Genomic DNA, 14,415 nt, shown 5'->3' on the forward strand with positions numbered 1-14,415 from the left:
AAGAGATTAGTTCAAGGTTCAATGGTAGTTGAAATTAAAAAATTAGGATAAAAAATCATAAATGATTAAATGATATGTTACATAAGAAAAACTAGTAATAGTTGAAAAAATAATTGATACTTAATGTAAATATTAAGAATATATTTTTATTTATCTTAAAAATGTTTTAGATTAAATAATAAAATAAAATAAAACAAAAAAATTAAAAATTAAAAAGACCGGTTCAATCCCGGTTCTCTATATTGATTCAACATCATTTTTATGCCGATTTGATCGATTATTCACTGGTTTTGAGATGCTCTGAATTTTTAGAATCTTCGGACCGGTCACTTGACCGATTCCCAATTCAACTGATTTTAAAAATCATGGTTATAACAATTCAATAATCCCTTGACAACTTCATATTCAAATGAATTAAGTAATCTAAAATCAAGAAGCACCCTTCCCCACCTTCAAAATAAAAACAAGGAAAAAAATGAAAAGAACTGCAATGTTTCCCTCTTGCTATGCTATTGGATACATCAACTCATCCGACTGAAATGTCATGCAATGAGCTGGAATTAGTGACTTTAACATTGTGTAATGCATACATTAGAATCCTTTAAACTGGACTACATGTAACAATCTAGATAGATTGCTGAAAAAATAAAACAAACATAGGAATATCACTTGGTCAGCAGTCTTCTATGGCTATGCTTTGCATTTTCTCTACGCAATTTCCATCTTTCTTTAATGTCACTTGTGTTAGAAACCAGGTCCACATTTTCACCAGGTTTTCCCTGAAGCTCCTCTGCCTTAGACTTTTCAGCCTCATATCCTCCTCTGATTCTAGCAGTTTCTGCAAGCATATCATTTATAAGCATCTCAGTCGTCCGGGCGGTAATTCCCCTCAAATACCATGATAGGGGAGGGGGAGGGACAATGGATGGCTGAAGTGTTTGTTTCAGGCTAACTTTAGATCCAATTCTTCCTTTGCCTCTTGCACATGCATAATAGTCTTCCTTTGTCACTGGCTTAAAGGGATGGCACATTGCTTCGTCAACAAATAAAGGCTCTACTCTCCAGCAGCCCTCAAATTTTTTCATGAATCCAGCCTTGGTTTGCTTGAACTTCATCTGACACAATTATATAGCAGTATGTAAGACATAAGTCCTTAGTTGAATGAAAAGCAGGAGCTTGTCAGAGTTGATGCACATATGACATATTACCCTCTAATGTCACTGCTTACCAATCTTTATGTCTACAAAGGATATATGATAAAAATTCCAGTTTTTTTTTTCTTCCAATTTTAGATAATTGAATACTATTTGTGAGTAACATAAGATAATAAAAATTCAATTGCTCGCATCTCAGATAGAAGGGAGCAAGAGACCAAAATGCTATCAGGGTGGTACATTTTCAGAAACCCCAAGGAGTGCCTTCTACCTAAAGTTCAACTTTCAACTGATTCAACCCAAGAACAAGCAAAGTAACTAAATAAATATATAAAATGTGCATTTAAAGAAGAGAGTCTTGGAATGGAGATAGTATGTATAACTATGGTGAGTTTCTGTTTGCCTTGAATAAATTATGTGCATCAAATATGGAATACATTAATTATCTAAAAGAGGTATAGATCCTTACAGAATGGTCTTTTCTGTTTTGATCTACCAAAACATTGATTGATATAGTCCCAGACCACCAAAGAAATTTCCAAATGGCTGCTTGGTCAAGATCAACCACTTGCCTATGACCCTCATCAACCAACACTTTTCTGGATACCACTTCCTGACAAAGAAAGAAATCACCAAGTTGAGTTGCAGAAAACTGAGAGACTAGGAAAATAATGTAGCAGACAAATATGCAAGCTAGAAGTTCAATAAAAAAAAGGTTTAATTCTAATTAGGTCCCTATAGTTACAAAAACTTTCCCTTTTAGTCCCTATACTTAAAACATCACCTTTTTATTCCTACACATACCATTTCTAATCCCTTTTAGTCCTCAGGGACTAAAAGGGATAGAATTAAAATGATGTGTAGGGACTAAGGAATTAAAAGAAGTATGTGTAGTGTAGGGACTAAAAGAGGATGTTTAAGTATAGCCGTACAGGGACTAAAAGGGATTTTTTCGTAACTATAGAGATCAAATGAGTAACTAAACCTAAAACAAATCTAGGCTAAGAAGAAACAGAATGCATCAATGTTTTTTGAAGTACTATTTTTGAGGAAGGTTGTAACCAAACACACTGAGAGCAGAATTATGGATGATTAAAGTCACCTACTTTGATATTTTTGAAAACTCTCCTATTGTCAGGATCTATCACTATATTATATACTGCATCAGGGGGTAGGCCAACATCAACTTCTACATCAAGGTTGCAAAGAGAACCTTTGGGAGCAGTGACCTGCACACAAAAACATTACATTACGCATTTACAGTTGCACATAAACAGATATAGATATTTATTTCCTTAATGATTTCAATTCTTTAGGTTCTGAAAGTTTGATAGACTGAACCACTGAACTTTTACATCCACTCGGATCTAGCTGGCCTAAATGTGTTACACATTGCCTTGTTTGGTCGAGCAGTTTATTCTCCACTAGATTTCATCCACAAACAAAGCATCCATCTTAAAGGCGAATAGAAGTTAACTAATAAAGCATTTTAAAATCTGAATAGAATTGAATAAAACTTGCTAGATACTCAATTTCTAAAATTTTAGAAGTATCTAAACAAAGTTTAGATCAACAGTTTAGGAATACATCTCTAAGGCAAGGTAGTCTACCTACAGTCTGAAGCTAGTAAAATCGATTTAGAAACCAATGTTTTTAAAAGAAAAATCAAACTTTCCCATTTAACTGCTCCTCACCTTTATTAGTGGAGGCTTGTCAACCCAAGATGGATTTTCTCTCCATGCTTGCAGTTGCTCATTTAGTTCAGCTTCAGAGTAACTGAAAGACTTATCCCCTTTTCTTTGGACAGAACTCATCAAACTCATTCCATCCTGTTTTGCTAATCTACTAAGTCGAGACTGTAGTCAGAAAAATAGTTTGTTAAGTTCAAACCAGGTTCCTAATAAAATTTTAAGCCACAGATAAGTGACTGACCTTAACAACACTTTGGAGCTGCACAAAAAACTTGGATATTGCAGGATCTAGTCCCCTTGGGAACCCATTTTTCTCATTCTTCCCGACTTTTAAGCCGAACTTTGCCACCTCTGAGTCACCCATCATAAGAACCTGGAATTTTCTAAAACAGTTAAGACAATTCATACATTCAAAACTATTATTTTCTTAAAGGCAATTCACAATCTCTTCAGACATTCAAGCTTCTACCACTATGTTCCCAACTTGATGGAGGTTAAGGAAAATTACAGAATCTATCTCTGGACCAGTAATAAGTTGATTCAGGAGTTTTAAATGCAAATAAACATTAAAAAAATGTTCCTGTAACAAAAGGTGAAAATTTTCCTTGTGAACCACAAATTGGTTCTCAACAAGTGATCAGCATCAGAATTACAGAATCCAAATTGAAAAAAACTAATAAATTACAGAATCTAGATAGATGTTATCAACAAGACAAAAACTTGATAACGAAAAGACAAATTGCTACAAGCAAACTAAGCAGTATCAATGCACCATACATCAAGTACTGCAGAAAATTCAAGACAGTGAATTGAAGTCAACCCAAATTTAGAACAGGCATGATCCATCAGAAAACACAATGGAAAGGCAAGACAAAACAAATTCAGAACAAAGAAATAAAGATCAGTGAAATAATAAATTGAAAAATGCAAACTTTGCAGAGGAGAGATTAAAAATGAACTGATTGAACTCACAGGGTAAAAACTATGATCACCCCACGGAATATTCCTTTAAGCCAAAGCCCAGATCTTAGCTTGGAACGTGGAATGGAATGGATAGTGCTTTGCTTTGTTTTTTATTTTTTGCTTTTTTATGAAAAGAGTATGGCATGGACGATGGAGAAAGAGGATAAGAGAACACGTGCACCTCATGTTCAACTTTGGTAGTTGACCCATCAAACAGAAGTTCAAATTTCAAAGTACGTACATTTGAATTTTGACCAAAGCAAGCAATATATATTTTTTCTCTCTAATTTTTATCTCTTTTAATTTTTATCCGGGACTGTCTTTCTTTTTACTTTTATTTCCCACATTTATAAAAAAAAAAAATTCATCTAACTGTCAGATTTTTATACCCTATTTTTTTTTTAATTTTTACTTTTTAATTAATTAAATTATTTCTTAATGTACCTTAAATACAAATATTAGATCTAAATTTCAATTGGATTAAAATAAAAGAAATATATGTTTGAAGAATTGAGGATTGACTAAAATTATAAATTTTTTTAAAATATGAGAAAAAAATATAAGACAACTAAAATCGTGAATTATAAATTAAAGGGGATCAAAAATTGTAATTTACTCTATTTTTTATACATTTTTAATATTTTTAATAATAAAATAATTTTATAAGAATTTTATTAAAAAAATTATGAATTTTATTTTGTTTATTTTTTATATTTTAAAAATAATTCTCTCAAAACATAACTCTTTGTTCGATATTTTTTTAGTAGTTTTATATTTTTGTATACGTTACCAATCAAAAATATTTTTTAAAGATTTAGTTAGGCGAACGAATCAAGCTAATATGGTAGCCAAAAGGAATAGTTTGTTATTTCAGATAAGTAATAGATGTGAACGTTGGAAAAGATAATTCCACCAATTATTTTGAAAATTCAGTCATAAGAAGCTCCTTTCTTATTTTCCATCCCATGTAAAGAATCAAAAGCCAACAAACAGAGCATTGTCTCGAGCAAAAGCACTCCAGACCTCATCAGCAGTATAAGGTAGAGTTTCCTTCAGTTTACTAACCATATTCTTTATGATTATTTTCATCTAAACATTACAAATACTTATTGGCCTAAGATCTTTTGGAAGCACTTTTTTTTTGCCTTAAATGAGTGTTGTGAATGTGTGATTTGAAGAAGTGAGATACAAATCAACATTAAGCACCCGTTAATAAAATCCTCTCCTATAAATTACCTTTGGTAAAATAAAAAGGCAGGAAAACCATCCAAACCCAGAGCGTTCATTCTTCAAGGGACTCATTTGTTTTGATATTATCTCTGTAAAAGGTCTACTAAAATGTTTACAATGACCAGAGGTAAGTCTTCAGTACTTGGTAGACCTAAGAGAACATGTTTAGATTTCCAGAAGCACTTCTAGAAAGAAAAAAAATAAAAAATTCTCCATAAACTGAAATTAGTTTTTTTTTTTTTTATCAAAACAGATCCTTAGATGGGAACATGTTCTAAAATGATTAGAAAAATATCTAAGCAAATTGTCTTCCATTTCTTCTTCTCTGTACATCATAATCTAGTACCACCCTCACCATGCAACAGCTTGATAATATTGTTCTTAATAATACAGAGCTCATGAATCAAAGTTCTAGGAACTGCTCTGCTCACTGCAGCTTTTGTTGTTCAAAGAAAAAGCCATCCGTGGCATTGAAAAGCCTTTGATTGTTTCTTCAAATGAGTGAGGGTTCATAGATATGAACAATATCACAATTTAGGCTACTGTCTCCATCGTAAACTTTGTAGTAAAGCCATATATATCCCTTAATGCGTTTATATGATATCGTTGAAACAATAAAGCTGTTAAAGCAGCAACGCTTTATTGAAGGTTTTAATTCATTGGAAGCAAAATCCAAGATTAGAAAAGGAAATTTAAAAGACAAGCAGGGATATAGACACGATTTTTGCCCAGTAAGTAGTAATTCATAAGTACACAAGAAGAAATAAGAGTAAACCATTATACCATATATATTAAAGACCATAATTAACATCAAAATACCTCATCCAAATATTCAGATTATTCTGCACAACTCACAAAACATACTAGGAAGGGCGTTCACAATACCTCATCCAAATATTCAGATTATTCTGCACAACTCATAAAACATACTAGGAAGGGCGTTCACAATACTTCATCCAAATATTCAGATTATTCATCACCAAAACCCTTGACAAGCAGCTTTTAGGCTTTTTTGCAGACTTCTCCATCACAAACCCATTCATCTTTGGACTTTTCTTCCTTGGCATCATCTTTGCTTCCTTCTTTGTCCTCCTTTTCCAATGCACATTTTGGATGGAGATCAAAGTCACAATCTCCACAGTAGTAGGACCATATATGTCCCTCTTCATTGCAAGCATCACAGTAATACACCCTGCGGCGCGTCAACACAAGCTCATGCTCATGTAATTCATGCTTCAGCTTCTCCGGCCACCCCTTTGCAGTCTCTTCTTGTTCTGTCTCTATTTCTTTTATTCTCTCCTCGGTGAAAGGATATGCATCTGCTCCATAGAGTGAAACCAGATCTCGAGCTTTTGTTGTCAATGTCTGACCACTTGATGCAATGGCCACAAGCATGGGGATGCCAGATACCCTGAATTTGCGACTCAGGAATTTCTTCCTCGAGTCCCCAAAGGGAAGTGCCAACCATGGCATTCCCGCAAAGAATTCATCAAAGGAGGTTTGATCTCTGTCACTTGAGATGAAAACAACTTCTAATGCATTGCCCTTTTCCTTAATCTTATTATATGCATCAATAAGTTTTGGAAGGAATGCACGGCATGGAGGACACCAGTGAGCTGAGAAGTAGAGGAGGACAACCTTCCCCTTCAATTCTGACACTGGAATCTGAAATGGGAATAAGTACTAACTTGTTAATATCACAGCAAAGAGGGAGAAGGAAAGGATGATAAAATGCTATAAATGAAGAAGGGAAATGGGAAATGCACTTGAACATTCTGTTTTAAAAAGTTTTACCTTCACCCCATCTTTCCCAATGACAAAATCTTGATCGTCAGACACCAAAATTGACTCAAGGGTTTGAGCTGCCTCTTTGGCCTTCAGTATTTCATCAAGCTCAGCAAACTTTTCAGGGGTGAATGGGTATGCAGCAACCCCATGATCCTCAATTGCCTCAGCAACATTAGAATGAAGAGTTTTCCCATCTGGTCCAATAATAACCAAAGTGGGGAGGGTTGAAAGCTCGAAGTACCGAGCTAGCTTCCCACAGATTTTGTCCTTGAAAGGCAAGGATAACCAAGGCACACTTTCTAATAGTTCCTTGAATGACTCTTCATCATCATCTAGGGGTATCAGCACAACCTCAAAGTTCTCCCCCTGGGCCTTCAGCTTCTCATAAACCTCCACAAGCTTTGGGGTAAAGTCACTGCATGATCCGAATGACTTCACGCAGAAATACAGACCAACTGTCTTGCCCTCAAGCTCAGAGACAAGTGTCTGTTGGTACATGGAAAGAAGTCAAATTTGGAAATGAACAAATATGTTGAGCTAAACAACCAAGCATTAACAAGAGGAAACTGCAATCTCATACAAACAAAGAGAAGTTACTAGCTTACTTTCTTTCCATCAGATGATATTACGAAGTCCCGAGATGGAGAGACCAAGAGAGATCTCACGGACTGGTTCCTCCTAGCTTCCTCTTCTTGATCTCTCAACTCTTGGATCCTTGCTGATGTAAACGGGTATCCTTCAACACCGTATTCGCGTATAACATCAACTCCATCTTCAGTGACAACATTGCCAGCTTCATCAAGTAATGCAAGATGGGGAATCCCCCTCACATGAAACAATTCATCAAGGCGGCTGCGTGTGTCTGAATCAGAAAATGGGATTGCAAGCCATGGCATCTTGGAAAAGTAACCGTTAAAGGACTCATCATCTTCATCAGCCGTAATGAAAACGATCTGGAAGTCACCTTTTTTTGCAACCTCATTGTACACATCCACCAAAGTTGGCGTAAATGTTTGACATGGACCACACCAGGATGCCGAAAAATACAAACCAAGTTTCTTACCCTTCAAGCTGTCAATTTTAACCTGTGAATTCCAAAATATAACAAATGAAACCACAATTTTCCACCAGTACAAGTACATATATGATTCTTATTCATTCAATTAAGCTACCACTTCAAAAAATTGACATGAGCTGCAATATTGAATAAAACAACCATGGGTAAAAGCTAACACTCTTAGTTCATTGGAATGACCTCCAATTTAAACAAAATGGAATGACCATTCCTTTTATCATATTTCCTATGATCAGAAATGTCATGACCTTGTTCCATTCAAATTAGTCCTCAATTTTTTTTAATCAAATTAGCCCAGTCCCCATACCCTCCCAACAGGTAGAGAATTCAATTCAATTTAACCCGAATCACATTTTTGTTTGAATTCATATTAAAATTGTCATAAAATTTATCATAGCAATTAAAATTTTCACATCAACAAAAACAACACATGCAGAGTCAACATCAGATACCCAAATAAAGTCACTACAAAAACTGTTACCCAAGTCACCGATCAAAATCTCATATCAAATCCATGAAAGATCCATTACCCTCTAACAGAATCTAGTTGAACTTGAGACAAAATGGGTTCCCCAAAACAAAACATAAATAAAAGCAGAAACAATTAAAAGAAAGCAGAGAAAAATGAGGGACCCCTTATGGCTTATGTTACCCATCAAAATCTCATATCAAATCCATGAAAGATCCATTACCCTCTATCACCACCACCACCACCAAAAAAACATAAAAGGCAACAAATAACAACCATGGATGATCGAAAAACAGAATCTAGTGAAAATTTAGACAAAATGGGTTCCCCAAAACAAAGCAGAAACAACAAGTAAACAAAGAAAACGAGGAGGGACCCCGTAATACTGTCACTGTCAGACATAACTGGCTTTCACGAGAAAACATAAAAGGTAAAATCTTGAACAAGAGTTTGGTAAGTGGTGGTACCTGATCGCCGTTGTTTCGAAGAAGAAAGTCCCTTTGAGGAGAAGAGAGGAGGGACACAACATCGTGGGTGACATCTGCAGAATCCGCCATCTTAAGTCACTGTTAACGTTAACTAAGCACAGAGTCACAGAATGAGAACAAAACAGAACAGAAAATGCGTGGAAAACAACACCACTAGCAAGGAATATTTATAAGGGATAGGTCAGACAAAAAAAATATAAATAAATGATGAAACAATTGTAAACTTTCTCGAACTTTCTTTCTTGGGCACTAAGAAAATCATTCCCTATTGCTACGTAATAGTAAACAAGATTCTTCGTGATTGACCGACATACGAAAAAAAATACGCATAGTTAAAAAATACATGTTTTTTACACTCGTGATTGACCGACATAAGAAAAAAAATAGGTGGTTCCCATAGTCTCAACCAATAAAGAGCCAAATAACACGTAGTTCTCTCTTAATTTAAAATATCGGTTTCAAATTTCCAAAAATAAAAATAGTTTTTGACATGACAGTTTTTTTTTGACAGATTTGAGATGAAAATGTTATTCCATCGCAAATTGATATCTACAATAAATTTATTAACTTTCATGCTTGTTTCGTCTCATAATCTATAATTATAATAATGAAGTTCACTATTGGAGTAAGTTTTTTCACGTGTCATCATCTCAACCCTTCTAATAATTCTCACCAATTTGAAAAAAGCTTCCACTTTTAACTTTACATTCTCATATAAAAGCACTTCAAATCATACAGAAATTTTAAATTTTGAATTTCAAAATTTTTTTTCTTTCATTTTATTCTCTTCTCCGGTCAAAAAAATACCTCAAAACCTTCCTCTGATCACCAGCTCTGATGAGATTTTTAGCCTGACTAGGCCGTGATTAGAAAAAATGAACCAGTTAAAACGATTCTCATCTTTCGTTATACATTTCTCCCAAAAACAATTCAAGAAAAATCACACGTTGGCCAAACCCGCTGTCAGCCACGATGAGAAGAATAATTTTGTTCTTTCCTTTTTCCTTTCACTTCAAAAAATCCCTCAAATCCTCCACCTTTGTGTTGGCAATTCCTCCATAATTAAGGTTGGTTCACATTTAAGTAAACATGCAAATTCAAATACATAGGAAATTGAGGAACACATTTTAAGGCATACATAGGAAGTTGTGGAGCACTTTCCAAGGGCTTGGAATTGGTTTCTTTGAATTTAAGACTAACATATTTCACTTAGGAAAGTGAAGATTGGAGTTACAAGAAGTCATACCCTTCTCCTATAAATAAGGAGGCTTGTAAAGAGTTGAAACATTCAATCTCATCCCATCCAAAGAGATGCAAAGCAAGAGTGATAGTGAGAAAGAGAGTTCTAGTTTCCATCACACTTGGTGAGAGTTGAGAGAAATTGTAAATCATCCTTATTGGCTAAGGTTTAGAAATATTCTCTTGTATTAAGAGAGTCATTGTAATTCTACTTTTTAATAGTGAAGATATTTATTGATTTGGTCCCGTGGTTTTTATCTTTCACTTTGAAAGGATTTTCCACGTTAAAAATTCTTTGTGTCATTCTTCTACTCTCTATTCTATTTTTTTTGTTCATTTCCGCTAAGTGTCTATTTTGAGTCTACAGAGAGGGAAATAGAGCTAGTGTTTCCCAATAGTGGTATCAGAGCTTGCTTGATTTGGGGGGAGCTATTATCCTGTGTGATTCAAGATGGAGGGAGCTATCACTCATGATGGAGATATTTTCAAGCTAATTGCAAAAAGTTACTCCTATTGGAAGTCAATGATGGAAAATCATCTGTACTGCAAGGATTTGCACGAGTCAATCACCCATAAGAATAAGATGAAAGGGAAGAAAGACAACGAATGGGAGCTCCTTAATCGGAAGGTTGTAGCTATGATTTGTAAGTATATTGACTAAAGCTTGTTCGAGCATGTATCAACTTATACAAATGTGTATGAGTTATGGACAAAGCTTAAATCTTTGATTCAAAAGAAGACATCGAGGAATGAAGCTCATCTTGTCAGACGCTTAGTCAAGCTGGAGTATATGGACGGTTATAACATGATTGAATATCTAAACACCTTCAAAGGTATTGTTAATAAATTGAAGAAGATATATATGAATATAGATGATGAATTACAAACTTTTTTACTCCTTAGTTCTTTTCCTGAGAGTTGGGACACACTGGTTGTCACTCTCAGCAACTCTGCACCAAATGGAAAGCTTATCATGGATAATGTCACAAATAGTTTGCTAAATGAAGAGTCCAAATGAAAGGAGAGAGGATTGAGTAGTCATTTCATAGCAAAAGTTGTTGAAAATAGAGGAACGAACGAGCACCACGGTAAAGGAGGCCATGAGAAATCGCGAGAAAGATCCAAGTCTCATCCCAAAGGCTTGAGTTGCTACTACTGCGGAAAGTTAGACCATAAGAAGTCTGAGTGCAAATTCTTGAAGAGAGATCAAAAGGCTGGAACTGTCCATGCTAATCAAATTGACTCAATGAAAAAGACTAAGGTGAAACCACTATTGCCGTGGCATCAGATGATGAGAATGTTTTTCTTATCAATAATGAAAATTATTTAAATATTGCATCTAATGATTGTATATGGATAATCGACTCTAGAGCATCCTTCCATGTTACTCCTCATAGAGGTTTTTTCTCATCATATCAAAAAAGGGATTTCGGTATGGTGAAGATGGGCAACCATATCACAAGCAAGATTGTTGGCATAGGGGAGGTGACTCTAATGACTGAAAATGGAAGCAAGCTTGTGCTAAAGGAAGTAAGACATGTGTTTGAGATGCGTTTAAACCTTACCTCAACATGAAAGCTAGATGAAGATGGGATGATAAACCAGTTCGATACAGATAGATGGAAGCTTAGTAGAGGAAGCATGGTTGTTGCTTAAGGTAAGAAGGAAGGCTCATTATACATCATGCAGGGAAAGATATGCAAAGGGAAGACAAATGTTGCTCAAGATGCAACCAAAGAATTGTGGCACAAGATATTGGGTCACTTGAGTGAGAAAGGTTTGAAGTTTCTAGCAAATGATCACTTTCCAAACATAAAGAGGCAACCACTTGAATCCTTGAAGATTGTCTTGCAGGTAAATAATGCAGAGTGTCTTTCCAAAGATTGAATGAACTAGAAGGAGAAAGCAAATCCTTGATCTTGTCCACTTAGATATTTGCTCAATGTCTAAAAAGTCCCTTGGTGGTGCCCAATACCTTGTTACCTTCTTTAATGATTACTCCAAAAAGTTGTGGGTGGATCCGTTGAAGACAAAAGATCAAGTTCTTCAAACTTTCAAGGAGTTTCATGCCTTAGTAGAACGGGAAACTGGAAGAAAGCTAAAATGCTTGAGATCAGACAATGATGGAGAATACATAAGCCCATTCGAGGCATACTGCAAGGCTCATGGGATACGACACAATAAGGTGCCTCCTAAAACTCCTCAGTTGAATGGATTAGCTGAAATGATGAATAGAACAATTGTAGAGAAAGTCAAATGTATGATTTCACTTTCAAAACTCCCCAAGACATTCTGGGGAAAGGCAGTGAAGACTGCAATTGATTTGACCAATTTGTCTTCTTCAAGACCTTTAAATGGAGAGATACTAGAAGAAGTTTGGTCTGGAAAGAAAGCCTCCTATAGTCACTTGAAAGTCATCAGGTGTAAGACTTTTATCCACATTCCAAAAGATAAATGAACAAAGCTTTATGCTAAGGGGAAGGAGTATATACCTTGGTTCGCCAAGAGATGAACTTGGATTTAGACTATGGGATCTTATAAACAAGAAGACTGTTCGATGTAGATATGTGGTGTTCTTCAAAGATCAGACAATACATGATATCCAATGATTTGAGAAGTCAAAGCCCATAGTGAGAAACTCAAGGGGAGAGACTCTTTTAAAAGAGGCAGAACCCACTCAGATGATAGAAGCCAATTAGATGGAGCAACCTCCTCAGATAGAATAGCCTGACCAGATGGAGCAGAGTCAGACGGAGCATCCTACTCAGACGATGGAAGAATCAACAATGGAGACTATCCAAACGGAAGATGAATCTCAAGTGAGGTGATCAACAAGAGTCAGACAACCATTAAAGAGGTATTTCTGATGAATATGTCAATCTCACTAATGATGGGGAACCTCAAAGTTTCCAGGAAGCCATTGAGATAGATGATAAGGAAAAATGAATACAAGCCATGAAAAAAGAAATTCAGTCCTTGATTGAAAATCAAGCATATGATCTAGTGGACAGAAGGAAGGAATGCATTAAGAAATGAGTGGGTGTTCACACTCAAGAATGAAGAGAACAACCCAAACCCAAGGTACAAAGCTTGCATTGTGCTGAAAGGATGTAACCAGAAGAAAGGCATAGATTTTGAAGAAATTTTCTCACCGGTGGTGAAGACTTGGAGGTTGATTAGTAATTCTTAGTTTAGAGCAATTCTCGGTCTAGCTGCAAAACAAGACTTGGAGGTTGAGCAGCTTGATGTCAAAACACCATTCTTACATGGAGACTTAGAGGAAGAAATTTATATGGAGCAACCAAAAAGATTTTGTAGAACTAGGGAAAGAACACTTAGTGTGCCGCCTGAAGAAAATTTGGGATCTGACAAATTAGTCCAATGAAAACTTACTTATATTTTGATCCAATCTATTCAGCAATCATGGGACAAAATTGTCAGCGCTTTACACCTTTAGGAGTAAAAATAATTATTTATTCTTTTTTTGTGGTTTGATACTTGACTGTGTTTTATTATGTATTATGTACTTATTTTCTGTGTTCATTTTCATATTTAAAGCATTCAATCAGAATCATGAACAATCATTGCTCACAAGAAGCATTCAATCACACCTTCATTGCAGGTTAGGTACTTGCTATTTTCTATTACTTTCTTTTTATATAAAATTAATTAGTTTTACCTTATTTTTTATTATCCACAAATGAAGTACTTAAAATTAATTTTAATCATTTATGAATTAACCTAATATTAAGATTAATTCCTTTTAAAAAAAGATGAAGATTAATTGTTTTCACAAAAATAATTTTCACTTGATATATATAAATCTTGTAATGAATATTAAAATTATTACCTATAATTTAAATATAAGTCTTTTTAATGTAGGCATGACACATATTTTAACGCTGTATTTAATTCAACATATTAATAATAACTTATATTTTAGCACACCTTTTAAATATTTTTTTTAAAAAAAATTACCTAAGAAGTTAAAAAAACATGTGAATTCCCTTTTCTATTTATTCTCCTATATTTTTTCTTCTTTTTATATAATCCTATAATTTTCCGTACAAAAAACATATATTGTAAATAATATATAAAAATATATATGAAAAAATTACTCATTTAATCATTGTATATTCATAAATTTATTTCCTTCTGTCCTTATTATAAAACACAAATTAGAAGGAATTGATGAACTTTTTTATAAGATATTTTACAATTTTTATGAAATATTTTTTTTCATTAGTTGCCTTATTAAATGCTCTTTTAAACTTTAATATTTTCATATCTCTTGTAACAAGTTAATGATTATTAATAA

General features: G+C 34.5%; 2 protein-coding genes across 2 annotated transcripts; both read right to left on the reverse strand.

Annotated features, from left to right (window-relative positions):
• Window positions 1-476: 476 nt before the first annotated feature.
• Window positions 477-4,022, reverse strand: LOC100808684 (uncharacterized). Its single transcript, XM_003531957.5, has 6 exons — window positions 3,818-4,022; window positions 3,087-3,218; window positions 2,849-3,010; window positions 2,261-2,383; window positions 1,624-1,767; window positions 477-1,115 (listed from the first exon to the last, which is right to left on the reverse strand). The coding sequence occupies exons 2-6, from the start codon at window positions 3,210-3,212 to the stop codon at window positions 666-668; spliced, it is 1,005 nt and encodes a 334-aa protein (XP_003532005.1). The 5' UTR covers window positions 3,213-3,218; window positions 3,818-4,022; the 3' UTR covers window positions 477-665.
• A 1,780-nt stretch (window positions 4,023-5,802) lies between these two features.
• LOC100809224 (probable nucleoredoxin 1) lies at window positions 5,803-9,432 on the reverse strand. The gene is made up of 4 exons (XM_003531958.5): window positions 8,838-9,432; window positions 7,432-7,911; window positions 6,833-7,312; window positions 5,803-6,703 (listed from the first exon to the last, which is right to left on the reverse strand). Exons 1-4 carry the CDS (start codon window positions 8,925-8,927, stop codon window positions 6,041-6,043), a joined length of 1,713 nt encoding a protein of 570 aa, XP_003532006.1. The 5' UTR covers window positions 8,928-9,432; the 3' UTR covers window positions 5,803-6,040.
• Window positions 9,433-14,415: the final 4,983 nt, after the last annotated feature.

Source organism: Glycine max, chromosome 8 (assembly GCF_000004515.6).
Source record: "Glycine max cultivar Williams 82 chromosome 8, Glycine_max_v4.0, whole genome shotgun sequence".
Lineage (NCBI taxonomy): Eukaryota > Viridiplantae > Streptophyta > Magnoliopsida > Fabales > Fabaceae > Glycine > Glycine max.